At 42.9% G+C, this 22993-nt stretch overlaps 1 protein-coding gene across 1 annotated transcript in view; it reads right to left on the bottom strand.

The window, feature by feature from the left end:
* The window catches only part of LAMA3 (laminin subunit alpha 3), a 220555-nt gene that overhangs the window by 82217 nt on the left and 115345 nt on the right, over nt 1-22993 (bottom strand). Inside the window, exons 35-38 of the mRNA XM_030335815.1 lie at nt 21545-21643; nt 19124-19201; nt 10650-10880; nt 1493-1572 (exon numbers count right to left, since the gene is read on the bottom strand). Of these exons, the coding sequence (XP_030191675.1) occupies nt 1493-1572; nt 10650-10880; nt 19124-19201; nt 21545-21643 (488 nt within the window). The remainder of the gene's footprint in view (nt 1-1492; nt 1573-10649; nt 10881-19123; nt 19202-21544; nt 21644-22993) is intronic.

Genomic DNA, 22993 nt, shown 5'->3' on the forward strand with positions numbered 1-22993 from the left:
ATCAAAGATGAAAAGCTTTCCCCTGAGCACCCCATGAAAATCTTGTTTCCATTCTCTCTAGCATCTGTTCCAACAAGTCTAGGCAAGTACTGAGTGTTAAATCCCTTTTCAAATAAAGTCACAGGACTGGGCAAGTTTAAGGAGTATCAGATACACAGAGAGCAAACCAGGGTGCACATTTCAAATATGCATCTTCAGAAAAGCCACATCTGGGCAGTGGCTTCTGGTAACGTTGGCCAATTTCTCTGAGACTGGCCTGATATCATCCCGCCTTGTGGTTCACACTTGCTCCCGAGCCTGTGCACTGCAGATACTGTTATTGGTATCTGTCCTGATTTTCAAATCAACTCTTGCTTTGTTTACTTGTATTTTGCTTGGACCCACAGCGGATGTGTCACGATAAGCAGGAATATGACAAGGTACTGAGGCCAAAGAGAACATGAATCACCATGAAATCCAAGTGGCAGGTTTCTACCTATGTCATGTATCTGCTGTACTGGAGTCTGAATGACACTCAGGTCACGTCACTCCATGGCTCAGAACTGGCCTGTGACTTCCATCACACCCGGAGATAAATCCAAGTGCCTTGCTATAGCCTGCAAAGTCCTACGGATCTGTACCCTGGGTGCCCCACCACCTCACCTCCTGACCCTCTGTCCCACACTGCCCTCTAACCACCTCCTTACTCCATGGCAACATTGTCACAGGGGCTGTCCTCTTGTCTTTCCTTGCCTCAGACCCTCAGTGCCGAGATACTGCCATGCTTACTCCATCTCATTGTTCCCTGGTCCTTGGCCAACGACCTCAGAAAAACCCTCCTACTCTTCTGTAAAGAGTCTACTCACTCACTATCAATCACATAGCCCTGTTATCAACTTCAAAGCCCATCTCTATCTGAAATTATGCTTATTTATTTGTGCACATATTTCTCGAGTGTGACAACTCTCCCTACCTGCATTCTCCAGGGAAGCCTCATGAGAGCAGAGTCCTGTCAGTCTTCTTTCCTGTAGTTTCCCCAGCACCTAGAGGAGGCTAACTCCTAGCCCCTGTATCAGGCGTTCAGTAAATAACGTTTAAAACCACCGAATGAAGAGTGAAAGGAAAGAGGAAAAGGAAAAGCACACAAGCGTACACTTGGGAAACTGTTCTTATTTGTTTTGCTTTTGTTTGCATTTTTGCATGTTCTTTTTTAAATACAACTGCTTTGAGATAGAATTCACATACTGTATCACTTGTCCATTTCAAAGCGTACAATTCAATGGCTTTTAGGCAGATTCACAGAGTTGTAAAAACCATCAGTATGATCACTACAGAACATGTTCATCACCCCCCAAAAGAAGATCCCACACCCTTACCAGCCACTTCCTATACACTGCCCCTCTCCCCACACCCCATCTCTGGTCCCAGGCAACCACCAGCTACTTCCTATCTCCACAGATTATTTTCAAGCTCTCACAGTACCTGTTGGAATGAGGACATGGGCAGACGCTACAGTGTCCCGTGGATGGCATTCCCATAGTGACCCTCTTTGCAGCGCTCACAGTGTTCCCCAGCAGTGTTATGCTGGCAGTTCTTGGGACAGATGAACACACAATTAGAGCAGCCAATTACATTTATTATTATTAGATTGTTATCACCTTAATTACTCACACAATTATAACTCAAGTCCTCTGACTCTGTATAGAGCTATGAATCACTAATGGTATATATTCCTATCTATCCCAGTTACTGTTGGTACTGGAAAATAAACATGTAGCATCCTTCCATCAGCTATTTGGTGCTTAGCATTAGGAGGATGAAACTGGAGGAAGACCAGCTAGATTCAAACTCACTTCAATGTTTCACAGCTGTGTAGCCTTCGGCAAGATTCTTTACCTCTCTGAGCCTCGGTGTTTTTTGTGTTGTTTTTTTTTTTTTTAACCAGTTGTATTGATGTATGATTTACACACAATTCTAATTTTCTTAAAACATATAGTTAGAATAAAACCCACTTTCGAAGGCTGGGAGGATTTTAAAAAGTACATTATAGCTTCAGCAAGGTGTTAGCCCTATCCCTCTTCCCCCGAGAATAATGTCTATGAAAATCAACTTGTTTTACATAATTCAGTTACTGGTGATATACTAAAGAGGAATACAGTTGCAATAAGTTAACATGTAGAATTTATTAAAACAATGAAAAGCTGCATTGTATCTAAAGAAATAATTCCAGCATCTCAGTTTAATTCCAATGTCTCCAAGAAGCAAGATGTTGTTTATCTACGTTGTGCGTTTATGTAAATCCAATTATTTTCATGCCAAAGTCATGCCTATTGAAAGTTGTTCTTCAATAAGCACTGAGACGAGATGACTTTCCATTGAGCAGTCCATTAAGGCAAATCCTAGCAGATGGTATCAAATTTGCTTATTTTGTGGAATTTTTAATGTTTCTTGCTTACTCTAGTAATACATATGTAAATGCACAAAACTATCCAGGAAACCACTCCCCTATTGTTGGCATTTGATAATTCAAGACACTCTATATGACCGGAATAAGTCTAATGTTTTTGAAACGTGCTTTTATGTAGAGGTGGGGCTTGGTAGGAAACTTCAATGGATGTGAATTTCAATAATATCTGAAACCAGGGTTGCGAAAAACAACATGCACCTATTTCCTAAGTGGGTGCGGCCCTGCTTTGAATGTGAGACTGTCCCTTCCAGCATATGTCATCAGTTCCTTTGGCTTAAACACAACCATTCCTCACAAACCTTTCAATAACAGACAATCACAGTCCACGTGTTTATAACATGTTTTCATACTTTTTTCCCGATATGAAATCGTGTCATACACACAAGGGATGTTGTTTACACATTAACGTGGGATCATCACCAGAAAGCTCATCCCTGCCCTGAATCCTTCCCTCTTTCCCCAAAAGTCACTGCCATGACAGTTTTTCCTGTAGACCTGGACGCTAGGACCAAATCCACATGCAGTGTATTGGATCCACAGAGGGGTCTCTCCTTGACCTTTACCTTGCTCCACGGTCCTGACTCTCTCACAAAACAGTTGTTTTTTTGAACGGATTATTTACCTTTCCACTTTAGTTTCCTTTCTTTTTAAACTCTAAATGACATTCCTTAAGGAACAACATAGCTGAATAGATATATTTTAATCCTAGATCTACTTAGTTCTGAGCTGAAAACATTGGAGAAGCAAGAACATGGAGAAACAAGAATTATGGTGAGGCCATCTGCAGTCCTACGAAAACACCCTGACCTCTGGTCCTCCTCGGGAGTGGGGGAAGAATGGTAGAAAAGGGTGAGAACCTGTGTTGCTTGATAGGTCCCATAAGAATGTCTGAAATACCCCCACCCTCAGCTGAGAACACCTATCTTGATAGCTGTCTTTCTCAGTCCTGCAAATATAGATACCTGCTTACCAATTTCCTTGTGGTTTACTGTGAATAAATTCACGGATGGATAGATGGATGGATGAATCCACATCCACTCCCACATCATGTGCTCTCTTAGCTCCATCGGACACCAAACATCCATTGGGCATCTACTACGTGTCCACCATGCTACCAGGTACTAGGGATGTCAAGATGGATCGGCACCCTGACCAGGGGGCAAATAGAACCCTGTGAGTACACACGTTAATATAACGTGGAAAACTTGATGGCTGATGCACCCCAGCATCCAATAAGTGCAAGAGGAGCTTCAGGGAAGGGCTTCTGGAGGCGATGATGCCTCCTGCATGGAGAATAAAAGGAGGGGATTAGCTGGGCAGAGAAGTGAGGGGAGGGCACACCAGGCATAGGGAGCAGCGTGCATAGAATGTCAGTCGTGCAGGAGCACAGCGGTGTGTGGGGCAAGATGAACAATTGGTATTCCGAGAGTGAAGGGCAAGGCGGGGTGGGATGCAGCTGGAAAGGTAGCAGCTCAGATCACGGGAAACCTGAGGCGGCACGGAGGAGCATGGACCTCTGGCCATGAGCGTCACGAGAGCCCCAGGCCACCTGTGGGTTTCAGGTAGTCTGGCAGGGGGAAATGGGCACAAGAGCCAGGGAGTAAAGTGAAGGAAAACCGAAAGAGGAAGGGACATGGGAAACAGAGTGGTAGAAGAGGGATGACCGAGATGGCAGAAGGCAAGGGGAGTGGGGAGGGGCAGCAATATGGGGAGAAAGGGGGCCAGGAGAAGAGACAGAGACAGAGCCTTGTGAAGAGAAAGGGGCCTGTCACTGCGGTCCTTCCGGCTGACGACGGCAACCCACGCAACATACGACCTCTGCTCTTGGACGCACAGGGCTTTACTGCTAGGGCTGGGTTACTTTCTTCTTCAAACTTCGAAGTTTATTCTTGAAACAATATGGAGATTGCACAAGAGTGAAGGTCCCAGATATTAGAAATTGACTCGGCTCTTGAGAGACGAAGTCCAATTTGCAGCGGAACCAGCCCATTCGATGGTGAAAAAGTACTTGTTTCCAAATCGTTATGGATCTTTGAGAATGAGGGCTGCATCCTTGGCTCCCATAAAACGGGCACACACACACACACCCACCCCAGGGCAGGGGGCAACGCTCAGAGCCTGCCAGGGGGAGCACTGCGCAGGGGAGCGAGTGCAGGCACTGGCCCACGCCTCTGTGGGAGCGCGCATGCGCGCACGTTCCCCACGGGACCGCAAGCCTCGCAGAGGCGTGAAGGCGGGGAGGGCATCGGGTGGTTTTAACCACAGTGCTTAGCTCACTACCATCCCACGATAGCAAAGGCTCCGTAAAGGTTTCCTGAATGAATTCTTTCTAAAGGCCATATGGCCATTAGGGACAAGTGAAGACACAGCTACAGAGAAAGGAAATGACAAAGAAAATCTTGTTTGATTAAAACAGATGAATTATGACTCACTAGTGATCCTTCCGCTGGGTGAATGGACGCAGAGAATGGCTACTTTGTTCTTTGGCAGCTTTGATAGAGTGGACGTGACATCTAGCCATGGTTCAGTGACAAGATAAATAATTTATTTTAAATTAAAGCATCTACCTGTGGTTACACACGGCATACACTGTGAAATATAATTATTATAGAAGAGTATTTATAGCTGAAAACCTACTATTTCCCAATGAGTTTTAATTGCTTTTGAACATACAAGGTTAAAATTCTACAGAATATTCTACCAACAATGTCCTGTCCTGGCCTGTCCCATCTTGTAGTGGAAGCAGTTCCCTGGGACATGCTGAATTTGGCTTAATACAGTCTAGGAGCTCAAAGAATTGAAACACCTCTAGATGCATTGCACAACGCAAAGGAAATCCATGCCAGAAGAATGCATTTTCAAACAGCACAACGTAAGTGGGGGGGCTTGTGCTCCTGGGGGCACTGATCTCTCTCCTTTCTTTGTATCTGTCCATTCTCCTTCCAGTAGGGAGGCCCTGGCTGCCAGGGATGAGAGAGGAAGGCAGAAGAAAAAATGTGCTGCTTCAGGATACAAAAGAAAAATTTCCCCGACAATCCAATTTTCTATGGGAAATAGTTTTTAAGGTATTTTAAAAGAAGATTATTCTCCAGTGGAAAAGGCCACAGACAGCAAGGGACTCACCTCACCTGTCTTCCTACATAAACCCACTTTGTCTTGGCAGCCGCAGATTAGTGCTTGAGTGACTTGAGTATGTGCCTTAAGTCTTTCTAAGCGTCATCTTCTCCCCGATTACTTGCTTGAGCTATTGCTCATCTAACAGCTACAAGGCTCCCCTCCTGCAGCCTCCTGCTACCCCAACAAAACAGGGGCCCAAAGCAGTGGCTCTGATTTGTTATATTCCACCAGGAATTAAGTCCCAGGATCCACCCATTAAAAACATTCCATGAAGCAAAAATTTAGAAGCTAATGTGTCATTCATTGTTCAGCTAGGGAGTTCTTCTCCGATGGCATGTGTTAAAATGGAGGGAAAAGTGAAGTGTAAAATAATTCAGCCTGATAATGCTGAATGCCATGTTTACAAAGCAACCTCAATTTGGCTTTGGGTTTGGCTGGAGATGAGATATTTGATGTCTCAGGGACCAGTGGGGTGAGGGTGGGGGGTGAGGGGACAGGGAGACACAGAATCGTCGGCCAGGAGAGTATCAATTTACTCACGATACATATTCCCGAGCCATCCTGGCATCGATTTGAATGTCCGTTGCAATTGCAGGGAACACATCGTCCGGTATATGCACCTTTGGCTATCCCGATAGTATCCGGGGCTACAACCCTGTTTTTCAAACAAAGCATTTAGTCAACATAAAGAATTATTATCCAAAGCATGTGCCAATTCTGACTGTCAAGCATTCACTTTCTTTTAAAATTTATTTTTAACATTTATTCACTTTTGAGAGACAGAGTGTGAGTCGGGGAGGGGCAGAGAGAGAGGGAGACACAGAATCCTAAGAGGCTCCAGACTCAGCCGACAGCACAGACCCCGCATGGGGCTCGAACTCACGAGCCACGGGATCATGACCTGGGCTGAAGTCAGACGCTCAACGAACTGAGCCACCCAGGTGCCCCAAGCATTCACTTTTTAAATCTTTTTTCCTTTAGTTGGTATGTGGATTTCTACTTTCAAAACACTAGCCAGTCCACTGGCTCCCTTGTCAGATTCTACCTTGTTTCCATGCCACAGCACGCGTGTGTGCTAGTGGCAGAGCGGGAGATGTGTGGGGGAACATGAGAGAAAAGGGAGATGTGGAGGGAGGAGTGTGGAAATGGCTTCCTCTCCTTCAACCGTTTTAGGGCAAGTGGAGGGGTGGAGAGGTGAAGGGGTAAAGAGGGTCAGGACATCAGTCTTTGGTGGGGAATGTCTCTAAGCAAATCCTTTCAAGTTCAAGTGCTCTTAGGGCAGGCATTCCATCTCCAAGTAAGAGTTTGGACTGGTGGATGAAGGGGGATAAGGAGTCTTCATTAGGATCTATTCAATAATGGCAGAACCGGGGGAATCATGTCACTGCCACTCACTGGTCTATAAGCAAAAGCGAACTCAGGGGAGAGGACCATGCCTGTGTTCTCTACAGAACGCTGCAGGGACGCTGGGCTCCAATGGGACACACAAAGACCCAGCTGGAGGGAATCTCACTGGGTGTGGTCTTCTTTTCTTGTTCAATGTTGCTTTGACCATATGTGTGTGTGTGGTGTGTGTGTGTGTGTGTGTGTGTACATATATATATTTTAAGGATTCTAGTTGGGCGACTGGGTGGCTCAATGGGTTAAGCATCCGACTTTGGTTCAGGTCACAGTCTTGCAGTTCACGAGTTTGAGCCCTACAATGGGCTTTGTGCTGGCAGCTCAGAGCCTGGAGCCTGCTTTGGATTCTGTGTTTCCCTCTCTCTCTCTGCCCCTCCCCCACTCACATGCTGCCTCTCTCTCTCTCTCCTCTCTCAAAAATAAATATTTAAAGTAAATAAATACTTAAAAAAGGATTGTAGTTAAGAATGCCCCCAACAGAAGAAAAGCAATTCTTCCAACACCAGCCATTAAAAATTATTTAGATTTCTGTCTTTAAAGAGAATCATAGACATTTTGTTTATTTTGGCAGAGCAAATTAATTCACTGATTCAAACCAAATGTTGTCCCCAGTTTCTTTAAGTGACCTCCATATATGGCCTATCTAAAGCATCAGGAAAAAATAATATTTCAAGATAAAAGATCATCTTTCATCTAATCCTCTTTAAACAGCATTATGTCCTATAAGACTCTGAAGCTACAATCAAGAGAAATCAGAAAATCAACCATCCATTCTCATTCATACCGTAGCCATAAAGGGCTCTACCTGGTCTGGTGGGAAAGAGGAAGAAGCCAACCTTATAGAGCTGGAGAAAGAAGCCTGGTATACTCCCCGGAGTAGAACATCCCAGTTTCTGATAGGAGTTTCTTCCAAAATTACCAATTACTACACACTGGACACAATAACAAGACTATAATTTCCAGTAACGTTTTCCCCTTCAGCTATTAGAAACCATGTTTAGGCAAAAGAAGCTATTGCAAAAAATGAGATTGCTTTATGTGTTATATGAATAGGCTTGTCTACAGGAGAATCGAAGTATGAAAGGAATGTTCTTTAATTGAAAACACAACTGAGAGAGACGTTCGAACAAAATTCAGCCACTGGTAGTGTGATCATATCTACAAGCAAATACTCTCCACTACTAAGTGGCAAGTGTCTCTTAATTACCCCCACATATCACATTACATGCTTATGAAATAATATTTGGTAAAGAACAAATATCCAAATAAATAAATATATGTGGTTCATTTATGACAACATGTCTGAGTAAAAAGCCTTAATTAAACATGTTTGGCAGGAGGACGGTCCATCCTGATTAAAATTAAACCACCCACCTAATTTGCTTTCGATTAGAAACAGAAAAAGTCCCCTACAGTCACATGACTTCTACTCAGGCAGAACGTCTGTCGGTTATTGAAATATAATCATTTTCTCACCTCTACAAAGCACACAAACTCCACACAATCTTATACACAATTCAGTTCAAGTACTCAGATTGTATTGAAGATTTACTCTAAATGAAAATGAATGCATCCTAATATATCATTTCAGAAAGGGGTTAGCAACCATATTTTTTAAGTAACATTTTTCAGGATCACTTTTCAATAAACTTTTGTGGTACAAATGATAAAATGATGTCCCTATCAGGTTTTCAGGGCTACCTCAGCAGCCATTGGATCCATTTCTCTGTGAGCATGCATGTAAAAATCCAGAAAGTTGAGACAGAGAAAGAGAAAGAGAGCAAGTGAGCAGACTTTATGAGTGTTAATGCCTGGCAAATTGAAGCATGTCTTGTTAGGTATTATACAAATTCAATCTCATCACTTTTCTTAAACACGGATTTCACTGATTTTCCGTGGTTACTTTACCGTAAATTTTCTTCCAAGCAGAATTTGAAGTCTACAGGCACTGGACTCTTTTGTCTTGGGGCCTGAGTTACTCTCGAAAGGGCACAAAGTTTCATAGTGTACTAACACCCCACAAACATTCAAACTCTGAGCTGTCTGGGCATTTCCAGGTGGGCTGATGTTTACGGGGTTTGTGGTTAACAGCTCAGGAGAACAATCTGTCAGGCACCGTAATAAACCCTGCCAGTCAACAGGACAGGGAGGCTCTGGGTCCCTCCCCCAGCCCACCCATTATTCATTCATCCCCTTCACTTAAAAAATGTCATAAAGCTAGGAACCCTTCCCAGCCCAAACCAAATTTAAAAGGGACATTACCTGGCTGGGCTTAAAACTCCACATAACTTGCTTGCAGATGGCTTTGACCCGGAGGCTGAAGAAAACGCTACCCTTTGCTGCTGTGAATTATATCCCAGACACTGCCCCACAGCTGCCCCAAAGATCCACAGCCATCCAGCGCTCCAGGCTGACCACCTCACTGTGGGGGACATCCTGGTCCTGGGCCGTCCTGCTGGCTGCACGCAAACCTTTTCCTCTTCCTCTTATACCTGCCCTTCCTGCTTCAGTGCCCAAGCCCGCCTGACTCAGGTGAGGCAGGCTGTCTGCGGCAGGAGGCCCCACCTGTAAACTTCACCCATGAGTCAGCCTGTGAGAGAGCGCACATAACAGTCCCACAGGGAAGAACGCCGCTCTGTAATTCCTGCGAGGTGGGGTAGGCATCACCTTCTACCCACCTTACCCCGCAGACGGCACTAGCTGATTAGAGCAGATGTAAATCACAGGCTGAGTCACAAGCAAAGAACACGCCCGAGGCAGGAGGCTGGTAATCAGAGGTTCCACTCCTTCCCTGGGGCTATGATTTTATTTAATCGGGCTAGAAAAGAGATAGGAGGAAGGGGGTGGCGAAGAAGAATCTTGGCACCTGTGGACTAAATGTTATAAGACAGAAGTCCCCACGGGGTACCTGGGTGCTCAGTTGGTTAAGCGTCTGACTTTGGCTCAGGTCATGATCTCCCCAGAAAACCACGACAGGTAATATATTTGCAAGTTAAAAAAAAGAAACTTGTGTGCAGATCACCTAGGGGCTTTCTGCGATCAAGGGGTGAGGACAGAAAGGGGAGGATGTTGCTAAATGTTCATACAGGGGGGAGAGGGAATACACTGAGTGATAATATTTGCTATTTCCTAATAATTGCACCAAACATTGGTGCTTTTCCCCTCCCATCAGGAAGAGAACCTATTTACAACTTGAGATACGACTGTTTCATTTTATGGCACAATTTAATCATCTGAGGCAAGTCAGGCTGGCTGGGCCTGGCAGGAAGATCTGCTGTGAGCTCGGAAACTGGGCTGCCACGTCCCCTGGAAGAACCAGGACACTGTCTGGACTCTAAACCGGAGGGGCCCCTCGACTAAAGAACAGCACAAGAATCCGAGGTCACCTACTGGAAAGGCAGTGGCTCAAATACTGGATGCCCACTGGCGGGCTCTTTCTACTTCCCAGAAAGTCCTGATTTCTACAACCTCCAGGATTGACCAAATGCCTGCGGCTTTCCAGTGGAATGTGAGATGTCTGTGAGTTCTTTTTGTATTTCATACCTGAAGGTGGTCCAGGTAAGACAGAAGCTATAGCCCAGGAGACACCTGTCCGATGGACAGAGTACTTCAGACCGTCCAGCAGGGTGGGGGCAGCAGACAGAAGGGGGCAGCCACAGGAGTCCTAGGGGGAATTTCTTCCTACCTGACATGAGTCACCGGTGTAGCCAGGGGGGCAGGCACACATCTCCACATGATGTGCTCTACGCCCACTTCCTGTGGCAGAGGCCTCCTCCAGTCCCACCCCGCTCAAGGAGAGCCGCTGAGTCTCGGTGAAGTAGAGGCCTCGGAGGCGCACACCTTCTAGTCTAGACAGTACCATCATCAGCTCTTCCCGGGACACGGGGGCACCGCTGCTGGCGTGCCTGAAGTTTCCCTACACATGGAAAAAGAAAAGCAAGGTCTCCCCTTGGCAAGCCCACTTCCAGGGCTTTCAGAGAGGCAGGCGTCCAGCACAAGTCAAAGGAAAGGCACGGAAGACAAGAGAGAAGGGAAGGGAAGGGGAGGGAGGGGAGGGGAGGTTGGAGGGGAGGGGAAGAAGGGAAGGGAAGAACGTCATTTCCTTTCCTTTCCTTTCTTTCCTTTCCCTTCTTCCCTGTTCCTTCTTCCGTTCCCCTTTCTTCCTTTCTTCCGTTTCTTCTTTCTCCTCTCGTCGCGCCCCGACAGTTAGTATCCGCATAGCAGATTTATTTAGAGTCAGGTGTCCTGGGTTTTCCTAAGAAAAGAAGTGCCACTGAAAGGGGAAAAAAGAAGGCAGGAATAAGGGACAATAAATGCATAAGATTTCCCAGTGTTTACTTATTTTAAAATGCACTTTTGGGGCACCTGGTGGCTCAATTGGTTGAATGTCTCTCTTTTTAAACTTTTTTTTAAAGTTTATTTTTTATTTTGAGAGAGAGAGAGAGGGGCAAGGGAGGGGCAGAGAGTGAGGGAGAGAGAATCCCCAAGCAGGCTCCTTGCTGTCAGTGTGGAGACAGAGGCGGGCTCGATCTCAGGAACCGTGAGATCATGACCTGAGCCAAATCAAGAGTCAGACACTTAATAGACTCAGCCACCCTGGCGCCGCAGAGTATCTGACTCTTGATTTTGGCTCAGGTCATGATCCCAGGGTTATGGGACTGAGCCCCCCTTGGGCTCCATGTTGTGCATGGAGCCTGTTTAAAATATTCTCTCTCTCTCTCTCTCTCTCTCCCTTTCCCTCCCTCCCTCCACTTCTCGCTTCCCTCTGTCCCTCTAACCAACTCTCTCTCTCTCTCAAATAATAAATACATAAATAAATAATTTTTTTTTAAAAATGCACTTTTGTGTGTGCACAAAATGAATGAGAATGATACAGGAGAAAGGCTTAAGGAAACCCACTGAGTCATGCAGTTAGATCACTCATTAAATGTACATAATTGGGACAGAAAGTACAATCTTTTCTTGCATACACACATTTATATTTTACTTTTATGATGGTAAAAGGCACATCACATAAAATTTACCATTTCAGCCATTTTTAAGTGTACAGTAGAATAGCATTAATTATATTCACATTGTTGTATAACACATCCTAGACCTTTATCATCTTGCAAAATGGAAACTCTGTACCTATTAAGCAATTTCTCCTCTCCCGCCAATTCCTGAAAACCACCATTCTCTTTCTGATATTATGCATTTGATTACTTTAAATACCTCATATAAGTGGAATCACTCAGTATTTGTCTTTTGGTGACTGGCTTATTCCACTCAGCATAAAATCTTCACATTACGTCCCAGCATCTAACTAGCTAGAACTATCATATTCTAGCACGTGATAGGATTTCCTTTTTAAGGTAATATAATATTCCAACATATGTATATACCATATTTTCTTTATCCGTTCATCTGTCATCTGCCACCTCTTATCTACTGTGAATAGTGCTGAAATGAACATGGATGTGTGAATAGCTGTTCAAAACGCTATTTTCAATTCTTTTGGATATATACTCAGAAGTGGGATTGCTGGATCACGTGGTCATTCTATCTTTAAAATTTTTTAAAATCTCAATACTCTTTTCCACAGTGGCTCGCACTGTTTTATAATCTCACCAACAGTGCACATGTGTTCCAATTTCTGCACATCCTCACCAACACTTGTTATTCTGTTTTATTTTTAACAGGAGCCATCCTAATGACTGTGAGATGGTATCCCGTTGGTTTTGATTTGCATTTCTCTACTAATTAGTGATGTTGAGTATCTCTTCATGTAAAAGCCTGCACTTAGAAAAAGAATTTTTTTTTCATGTTTGTTTATTTTTTGAGAGAGAGAGAGACAGAGCATGAGCAGTGGAGGGGCAGAGAGAGAGGGAGACACAGAACTGGAAACGGGCTCCAGGCTGTTAGCACAGAGCTCGACATGGGACTTGAACTCAGGAAGTGTAAGATCATGACCTGAGCTGAAGTCGGAGGCTTAAACGACTGAGCCACCCAGTCATCCCTAAAAGACTGCACATTTAACCTTTATATTCTGTTGCCCTCCTTAAAACTTGGCTTCCATATGTCTTAAATGGGCATAATAATATCTATCTCTCAGCAGTATGATGAGGATTATGTGTCCTATAGTGTCCTATATAGTAGAGGATTAAAGCAAATTAAATAATATAATGTACATAAAGTGTTTAGCCCAGTGCCTAACATGTAGTAGACATTCAATAAATGGTATCTATTATTATTTACATACAAATAAGATACTAATATAATTTTAGTTTATATTTTTAACAGCTTGAGGTATGATTTGCATACAATTATATTCCCTTATTTTAAGGGTACAATTTTTAGTAAATTTACAGAGGCATGCAACCATCGCCACAATGTAGTTTTACATTTTCATCCCCTACCCCCAAAAGAACCCTTGTGCCCATTTGTAGTTACTGCCTATTCCCATCCCAAGCCCCAGGCTTTACCCTTGTTGGACCATTTATATAAATACAAGCTTTAGGGGGGCACCTGGGTGGCTCAGTTGGTTAAGCGCCTGACTTCGGCTCAGGTCATGATCTCGCGGTCCGTGAGTTCGAGCCCCGCATCGGGCTCTGTGCCGACAGCTCAGAGCCTGGAGCCTGTTTCGGATTCTGTGTCTCCCTCTCTCTCTGACCCTCCCCCATTCATGCTGTCTCTCCCCTGTCTCAAAATAAATAAACATTAAAAAAAAGTTAAAAAAATAATAAATAATAAATAAATATAAGCTTTAGGGACGCCTGGGTGGCTCAGTCAGTTAGGCATCTGACTCTTGGTTTCGGCTTGGGTCATGATCTCACAGTTCAAGAGTTCTGTGCTGCTAGTGTGAAACCTGCTTGGGATATTCTCTCTCCTCCCTCTCTCTCTGCCCCTCCCCCACTCATGCTTGCTCTCTCACTTGCTCTCTCTCAAAATGAATTTAAAATAACACTTAAAAATCAATCAATAAATACAAACTATTTCAATAGTACACAAATGCTTATCTTCTATTCATTTCTTCACCTGCTCTGTTGTGCTCTTATTATCATATACATTATGTCTTTATACACTGTATGCTGATCAACACAGACTTATAATTACTTATAATTATTGCTTTAAGCAGTTGTCTTTTAAATCAGAAGAAGTTACAAACAAAAGATATATTTTTACTTGCCTTTCATATTTACCTATGTAGTTACCTTTACTAGTGTTTTTCATTTCTAACAGGGATTGAAGTTATTGTCTATAGTGTCCTTTCATTTCTGTCTAAAGATTCCCATTAGTATTTCTTACAAGGAGGGCGGGATAGCACTGCATTCTCCCTGTTTTGTTATAATGGAATGTCTTCATTTCTCCTCCATTTTTGAAGGACGTTTTTCTGGATATGTATTCTTTGCTGCATGTTTCTTTTAGCACTTTGAATGCTGCCCCACTGCCTCTGACTTCCATGGTTTCTGGTGAATAGTTAGGTCTTAACCCTATTGAGGACCCTTGTATGTGATGTGCTTCTCCTCCCTTGCTTTTAAGATTGTCTTTGTCTTTCAGAATCTTTACTATGATGATTCTAATGTGTGGATCTCTTGCATTTATCCAACATGAAGTTTGTTGAGCTTGGATGTGTAGATTAATGATTTTCATCAAATCTGATAAGTTTTGCAGCCATTATTTCTTTAAATATTGTTTCTCTTTTTTTTCTCTCTCCTCTTGTTCCGGTACTTCAATTATTCACATGTTGGTACATTTGATGGTGTCTCATATGTCTTTGAGAGTCTGTTTTTCCTCACTCTTTTTACTTTCTGTTCCTCAGACTGAATAATCTCCATTGACCTTCAAATTGGCTGATCCTTTCTTCTGCCTGTTCAACTCTGTTGTTGAGCCCTGGTCTTAGTCAGCCTGGCTGCCATAACAAAACACCATAGACTCAATGGCTTAAACAACAGAAATCTGTTTTCCTCAAAGTTATAGAGGCTAGAAGTCCCAGATCAAGATTGCCAGCCAGTTTGGTCCCTGGTGAGAATTTTCTTACGAGCTTACACATGGTTTCCTTCTCACTGTGTTCTTATGTGGTAGACAGAGAGAGGGGAGTTTTCTGGTGTCTCCTTTTATAAGGGCATTGATTCTATCAGATCACAGCTCTATCCTTATGATGTTATTTAACCTTAATTACTTCTTTACTCCAAATACACTCAAACTAGAGACCAGGGCTTCAACACATAATTTGGAGAGAACACAATCCAGTCCACAGCAGCTCTTCTAGTAAATTCTTCATTTTCAGATATTGTAATTTTCAACCCTAGAATTTCTATTTGGTTCTTTTTTTTATAATTCCTATTTCTTTACTAGTATATTGCATTTGGTGAGATATTGTTCTCATATTTTACTTTAGTTCTTTAGACATGGTATTCTTTAGTTCTTTGATGTACGTTGATTTAAAGTCTTTGTGTAGTAAGTCCAATGTCTGGGCTTCCTTAGGGACAGTTTCTATTTATTTATTGTATTTCCCTCCTGTGCATGGACCATGCTTTCCTGTTTTTCATGTCTCACATTTTTTTGTGGAAAACTGGACATTTAACATAATGTAACATGGCAACTCAGGAAATCATATTTCTCCCCCCTCCCCAGAATGTGTTGCTGTTGCTATTTACTATTGTTGTTTGTGTCTTTGTTTAATGAGTTTTCTGAACTAATTCTGTAAAGTCTGTATTCTTTGTCATGTAAGGCCATGAAAGTCTCTGCTTAGGTAGCTTAGTGGTCAGCTAGTGACTGGACAGAGATTTCTTTAAATGCATAAAACCGAAAAGTCTCTTAGTATCTGCCAAGGGGTTTGTGTGTATGTTGAGGGACCCCTCAACACTCAGCCAGGCAGCTGACAACTCTGTTTTAGGCCTTCACTTCTGGTTTATTCTAAGCTTCAAGGTCAGCTAGAGGTGAGGTCTTAGGGCAGTGTCAGGTCTTTCCTGAGCATGCTCACAGCCCTGAGTATGTGTGGCCTTCTACCTTCCCAAGATTGTGTTGGAGCTTTTCAAAGCCCCTATGGACATCTCATTCCCAGCTTTTTAAGTTTGTGATTAGCCTATTATTAGCCCCAACTGTATCCATCACCTCAGGCAGCCATGAAGTTAAGCAACCACCTCTAAATGTTTTCAGACATCCCAAGGGAAAAGCTTTTCATTTTGGAGACGTTCCAAGTCAGTCAAACAAAGACAGCTTAGAGGTAGAATCTTCCAGAAAACCTCCAGACAGGTCAAATCATGATAGTTCTCTGAGAGTGAAGCTTTGTATAAGCTCCGATGCCACTGTCTCCCCTGATGGTTGCTGGGCTACTGGCCTTCACCTTGCTGGTGGGCTACTGTTTTTCAAAGCTACTGTGGAGGTGGGGGATGGGAACAGAGCAAGCTGACTGCCACAAAGCCTGATGTTCTACCAAAATTCAGCCATTTTTCTTGAATAAACACTTTTCAGATTGTTGTAAGCCTTTGATCATGTCCAGGTTCTAACATACTTGATTCTAACCATTTTTGCCAGATTTCTTATTGCTTTTACAGAGGAGAGAATTTCTGGAGGTTCCTCCTCCACCAATTTTGCTGGAATGTCCACTCTCATATAAATAGAATATGTGGTCTGTGTCTTGCTTCTTTCACTCAATATAAAAGCAATATATTGCTTTGAGATTCATCCATGTTGTCATAGGTATCAATGCTTTGTTTCATTATTGCCAAGTAATATTCTATTGAATGGATGGACCTGTACAGAAATGTTAAATATGTCTCCAGATTCAAGTACTTGAGGTATCAGACATATTTAAAAAAATTTTTTTTAATGTTTATTTTTGGGAGAGAAAGAGAGACAGAGCAATGAGCGGGAGAGGGGCAGAGAGAGAGGGAGACACAGAATCCGAAGCAGGCTCCAGTCTCGCGTGCTGTAAGCACAGAGCCCTACGCGGGGCTTGAAATCACGAACTGTGAAGATCATGACCTGAGCCAAAGTCGGATGCTTAACTGATTGAGCCACCCAGGCACCCCTTAACGTTTATTTTTGAATGTGTGCGCAAGTAGGGGAGGTACAGAGAAAAGGGGAGGTGAGGATCTGAAGTGGGCTTCTGTGCTGACAGCAGAAAGCCCAATGCAAGGCTTGAACCCACGGACCACTAGATCATGACCTGAGCTGAAGTCAGACACTTAACCGACTGGGTCACCCAGGCATCCCTGGACATACTTAATAATACAAGTGGAACACTATTTTAAAGAAGTTGTCATAACCAAGTAAATGTAATATCTTTTATGATTTCATAAGCTTTCCTTTATTTATTTATCTTAATCTTATTTCTTTTGGTATTAGACTGTTTTTGTGACTTTTCTATCCATTCATCCCAAGCCTTTGTTGGCCACTGAGGAAGGCATGAGATCACAGCATTTACAAGCTCACAGGGTTTATAAGACAATGATAATTACCTGTAAAACAGGAGAGACCATGCTAAGTGCCATACAGATAGTATAAACAAAGCCCTATGAAGATGAAATTCTGTATATCTACACAATTTATATTTTAAAATTTATACACATGAAATATATGTCTAGAAATATAATTAATATTTGAATTCATAAAATAAGTCAAAACTCATAATTGCTTGAAAGGACTAAGTTGTAGAAATGGAGTATTACTCGGCAATCAAAAAGAATGAAATCTTGCCATTTGCAACTATGTGGATGGAACTAGAGGGTATTATGTTAAGCGAAATTAGTCAGAGAAAGACAAATATACTTCACCTCATATGAGGACTTTAAGATACAAACAGATGAACACAAGGGAAGGGAAGCAAAAATAATATAAAAACAGGGAGGGAGACAAACATAAGAGACTCTTAAATATGGAGAACAAACAGAGGTTGCTGAGGGGTTGTGAGAGAGGGGATTGGGCTAAATGGGTAAGGGGCATTAAGGAATCTACTCCTGAAATCATTGTGGCACTATATGCTAACGACTTGGATATAAATTAAAAAAAATAAATTAAATTAAAAAAAGAGGGGCGCCTGGGTGGCGCAGTTGTTAAGCGTCCGACTTCAGCCAGGTCATGATTTCGCGGTCCGTGAGTTCGAGCCCCGCGTCAGGCTCTGGGCTGATGGCTCAGAGCCTGGAGCCTGTGTTCCGATTCTGTGTCTCCCTCTCTTATCTGCCTCTCCCCCATTCATGCTCTGTCTCTCTCTGTCCCAAAAAATAAATAAACGTTGAAAAAAAAATTTTTTAATAAAAAAAAAGAAAAGATGCTCAACATCAGTCATCATTGGGGAAATACAAATCAAAACTACAATGAGATATCACTTCAAATCTGTCAGAATGGCTGAAGTCAACAACACAAGAAAAAACAGGTAGCTGCAAGGATGTGGAGAAAGGAAAACCCTCTTACACTGTTGGTGGGAATGCAAACCAGTCCAGCCACTCTGGAAAACAGGATAGAGGTTCTTCAAAAAGTTAATGGTAGAACTACCCTATGATCCAGCAATCACACTATTGGGTATTTGCCCAAAGAATACAGGACAATAATTCAAAGGGATACATGCATCCAATGTTTATAGCAGCATTATTTGCAATAGCCAAGATATGGAGCAGCCCAGTGTCCACTTACTGATGAGTGGATAAAGAGGAGGTGTAACACACACACACACACACACACACACAATGGAATATTATTCAGCCATAAAAAAAATGAAATCTTGCCTTTTGCAACGGCATGGATGGAGCTAGAGAGTATAATGCTAAGCAAAATAAATCAGTCAGAGAAAGACAATCATGATATGCTTTCACCCATATGTGGAATTTAAGAAACAAACAAACAAAAAAAACAAGCAAGGGGAAAAAAGAGAGAGAGAGAGAAAGAGAGACATCAAGAAACAGATGATTGATTATAGAGAACAATCTGATGGTTACGGAGGAGGGGGAGTGGGTTAAACAGCTGATGGGGATTAAGGAGGGCACTTGTCATGATGAGCACAGGGTTGATGTATGGAAGTGTTGAATCACTATATTGTACACTTGAAACTAATATAACACTGTATGTTAACTAAGTGGAATTAAAATAAAAACTTAAATCTTAAAAAAAAAAAGAACTAAGTTATGAACAAAAAGGATCATCAAGAACCTTTTTATGTGTGTTTTTCTTTTACCTCACCACCTGCACACGCACGTGATACAGACGGTCAGGCCGTGGGTTATTTGGCTCCTCATAGATGATGGACATGTGCTGACCCTGTTTAAAGAAAAACATGAGTATGTCACAACAGAGAAATAATACCTAATATGTTGCATGTTTGCAAACAGAAACCAGGAAAATCCCCTTGACTGAAAGTGGCCATAAAGATGAATTTATTTTATTTATTTATTTATTTATTTATTTATTTTTATTTATTTACAAAAAACATGCTTTGCAGTCAATGCATGAGGTGACTTTCCATGACGGCTGAACAGGTCCAGGCTGTAGTAACCAGAAAGTGCTTTGGTGGGTGAGTTAGTGAGGAGGGTGGGGTGGGGAGAAGGGCTATGTGCAGGCTGCATAGACAGGTTGCTGCAGAGCTGGCACGTGGGGGAGGAAAGCCCCCGTAGCCCACTCCCTGTGGGATCCAGCCCTGCTCACTCTCAGCCTCTGAACCTCCCTCCTCATAGCAGGGGCTCTTTGGGACTCCTGACAGGGCATAATGGGAAGGTCAAAACCCACCAACACCTCCACCCCCAAACCCTCACACAAAAACCCCAGCTTTTCTGTTACAAACCCAAACCCAAAAGGGGTTCCATTCGCTAGTGCTGGGCATTCAGAAAGGAGACCATTATCTGCAATCACAATCACTGAAAAGCTTAATCTAAAAACATGCCCCATAGGCTTTTAATTATGGTGGTTTGGAACAAAGGCAGCAGACTGAATGCTTCATGAGCCTAAATTATTTTCCATCTTTGGAGGGAAAATTAAGAAGAAATTTTGGTCCTCACTTTTCCGTGAATTCCAACTGCCTGTGTAATAAACTCTTGGCAATAAAATATTGGTATATTAATGGCCTGAACTTAAGATATCTGAAAAAATAGGAAACTGAAATACAGCACTGCCATGAGGGCATTTTTAATTAGTGAGCTATTTTTTTCCTCTAAAACATCTTTGGGGGCACCTGGGTGGCTCAGTTGGTTGAGCTTCTGACTTAAGCTCAGGTCATGATCTCGCGGTTGTGAGTTCAAGCCCTGCGTCCGGCTCTGTTGCTGACAGCATGGAGCCTGGAGCCTGCTTCGCATTCTGTTGTGTGTGTCTCTCCTCTCTGCCCCTCCCCCACTCAAGTTCTGGTCTCTCTCTGTCTCAAAAATAAAATAAAGATTAAAAAAATTTTTTTAAGTCCTTCAGGGCCTCATTTTCAACATGTTTTACAAAGTTCTTGAAGTTTTTGAAACGACAGTTCAATAAATTTGGGTGCCAGTAAAAACGAAACACAACCCAGCAGTGCCTAAACACAAAAATTGGCCAGAATGCAGGCTCTCAGCTGTGACGAGATGTGGTGAGACTCACTCGTCCCTACTGTACAGGGAAATGACAACACAAAAACCTTCAGGAAGCTGGAATTGCACTGCATTAACCACAGCACATAAACCAGAAACGGCATCAAGTTCAGGCTCAGGCACCTCAGTTCTGTTCAAGACACTGGGCCCTGTACTTTAGGAGATTCAAAGCAGAATGTGATGTTGACCCTGCCCTTGAGGAATTTTCTAGGTTGCAGTTGTAGACTATGTGGCTGGTACATACTGTATAGATGTCACTTCTCTTCTCAAGAAACCAAAATGGCTCCCTACCGTCTATATCAACTCAAATTCCTTATCGTAGCATTAAACATCCTCTTTCCCACCCTTCCACGTTTGTTTTCTATGACTCGGGAATCAGTTAATACAGCCAAGTTGGACAGGTCACCCCTTGCGCACTGCCTCTCTGCCTTGGTCTATCCTATCCTTTGCCCTGGAAGGGCACTTCTCCTGTCATGCCAAGGCTTAAAGTTCTGGCCCCCATTAACCCCTTCCATGAAACCTTCTGTGGGCCTCTCAACTACATAAGCCCCCAGTTGGACCCAGCTGCCAGGGAGTCTTGTTTGAACTTTACCCTCAAATGCTTATTGTTCAGGTGGATTGTAGCTATTTGCATATGTCTTTCATCTCCCTTCTTAGATTACACTCTTGTTAAAGACAGGGTCACCTGTCCTTTAGGAGCCCAGCAATGTGGCCTTGTAAACTGGAAGGTCTCAAAAACATTTGTGAGACTGAATTGAAAGATAGAAACATACAAATAAGTTTACCATGAAGCAATAACTTAAGAGAAGCAAGAGTGAGATACAGTTACATTCTTTGGGAGGGGAGACAAGAGAAACCACTGGGGCTGGGATGATCAGGGGAAGCAGGATCCTGAGGAGGGGCTACCTGCTCTCAACTTCCTTTGTAGTTGCTATAAATATTGGAAATGACTTAATACAACTTTCTTATAGGCCACTGATCAAGATGTCCTAAAACTGGGTCAGCAACCAACTGCAACTGCCACTTCCAGCCACTTGGGTCATGTTGTGATACCTACGGTGAGCTGCACATCCGGCTTCTTTTCTAGAAGAACCATGTCGCCAGGTAGCCCAAAGGACTTGATTTGGTAGGTGAGGTAACCACCATAGGAAGAAACCTAAAATTGGAATTGTAGGATCAACAGCACAAGCATTAGAAGAGCCTATGCAATATTAACCCACATAACAAGCACAAAGGTCCAACTGGAAAGATACGATCAACCTGTTCATGGTCGTCTTGAGAGAGAAGAATTGAAGATAGTATTTGAACTTTCCACTTTGTACCATTTTATATCACTTAAAATGTTGAGCACAAACACCACTGCGTTTACAAGCAAGAATAAGCTTCTGTTAGGAAGATGGGGTGCCTGGGTGGCTCTGTCGTTAAGCGTCCCATTCTTGGTTTTGGCTCAGGTCATGAATCTCACAGTTTGTGAGTTCGAGCCCCGCGTTACGGTCTGTGCTGACAGCCTGGAGTCTGCTTGGGATTCCGTCTCCCTCTCTCTCTGCCCCTCCCCTACTCACTGTCTAGCTCTCTCTCTCAAAATAAACACTTTTAAAAAAAGAAAGAAAATAATAGTCACACAGAAACAAGTAAGATCCTTCTATTCTAGATGACTACTAAACCAAAGTGTTCATTTAACCTATAGCTATCCTAAGAATCTAGGCCACTGGTTTCTTGTTTAAATGACAGAACTGGTTAATATCTATCAGTTACAAAAATGAGTATCTAGAAACAAAATTTTTTAAAAATTTCCCCCAAGAGCAGATGGTGTGCATTCCTAAGTGATCATACATTCCCTGGGTACAGAAGCCATGTCTGACTGCTCCAGTAGGTATACAGATTTTTCTCAATGCCACCTAAGCAGCATGATCATGGTGGAGGCATGAAGTCACAGTTTTGTGACAGCTACTTCACCTCTGCTCCTGACACTTCCCACCCTTAAGATGAAAACCAATCAAGAAAGGAGTAATTGAGAGGATGAAAATAAGAGGCAATGATCACCTCAGAGCGGGGCAGGACAAAATACCCTTCCTGGAAAACAGAAATAACCTGGAGCAGGGGAGGAGAACACCATTACCGAGCCCTCAGTCACTGACGTTCCCTAGAATCTGCAAACTGACAAAGTCCACAGAGTTATGATCTTAGAGTCTGGAAGTATTCCAGGATGACATCTTAAATCATCCTATGAGATTAAATATTGTCTTTCTGATGGGCTAAAGTGGTTTTTAAAAATATGTCCATAAATTCTTTGATACTCTTGTCTTCAAGAGGTGGAGCTTAGTTCTCTTCCTTGAGTGTGGGCTGGACTTAGTAACTGGTTTCTAGCCAATAGAGTAGGGAGGAGGGAGGATATGTTTTTTGCTGCAATTAGGTTTATACAAGATTATGGTTTCTATTTTGAGTTCTCTCTCTCTCTCTCCCTCATCTCCCTCTCTCTCCTCTCTCTCTCTCCTCGCTCCACATC

Source organism: Lynx canadensis, chromosome D3, assembly GCF_007474595.2.
Source record: "Lynx canadensis isolate LIC74 chromosome D3, mLynCan4.pri.v2, whole genome shotgun sequence".
NCBI lineage: Eukaryota > Metazoa > Chordata > Mammalia > Carnivora > Felidae > Lynx > Lynx canadensis.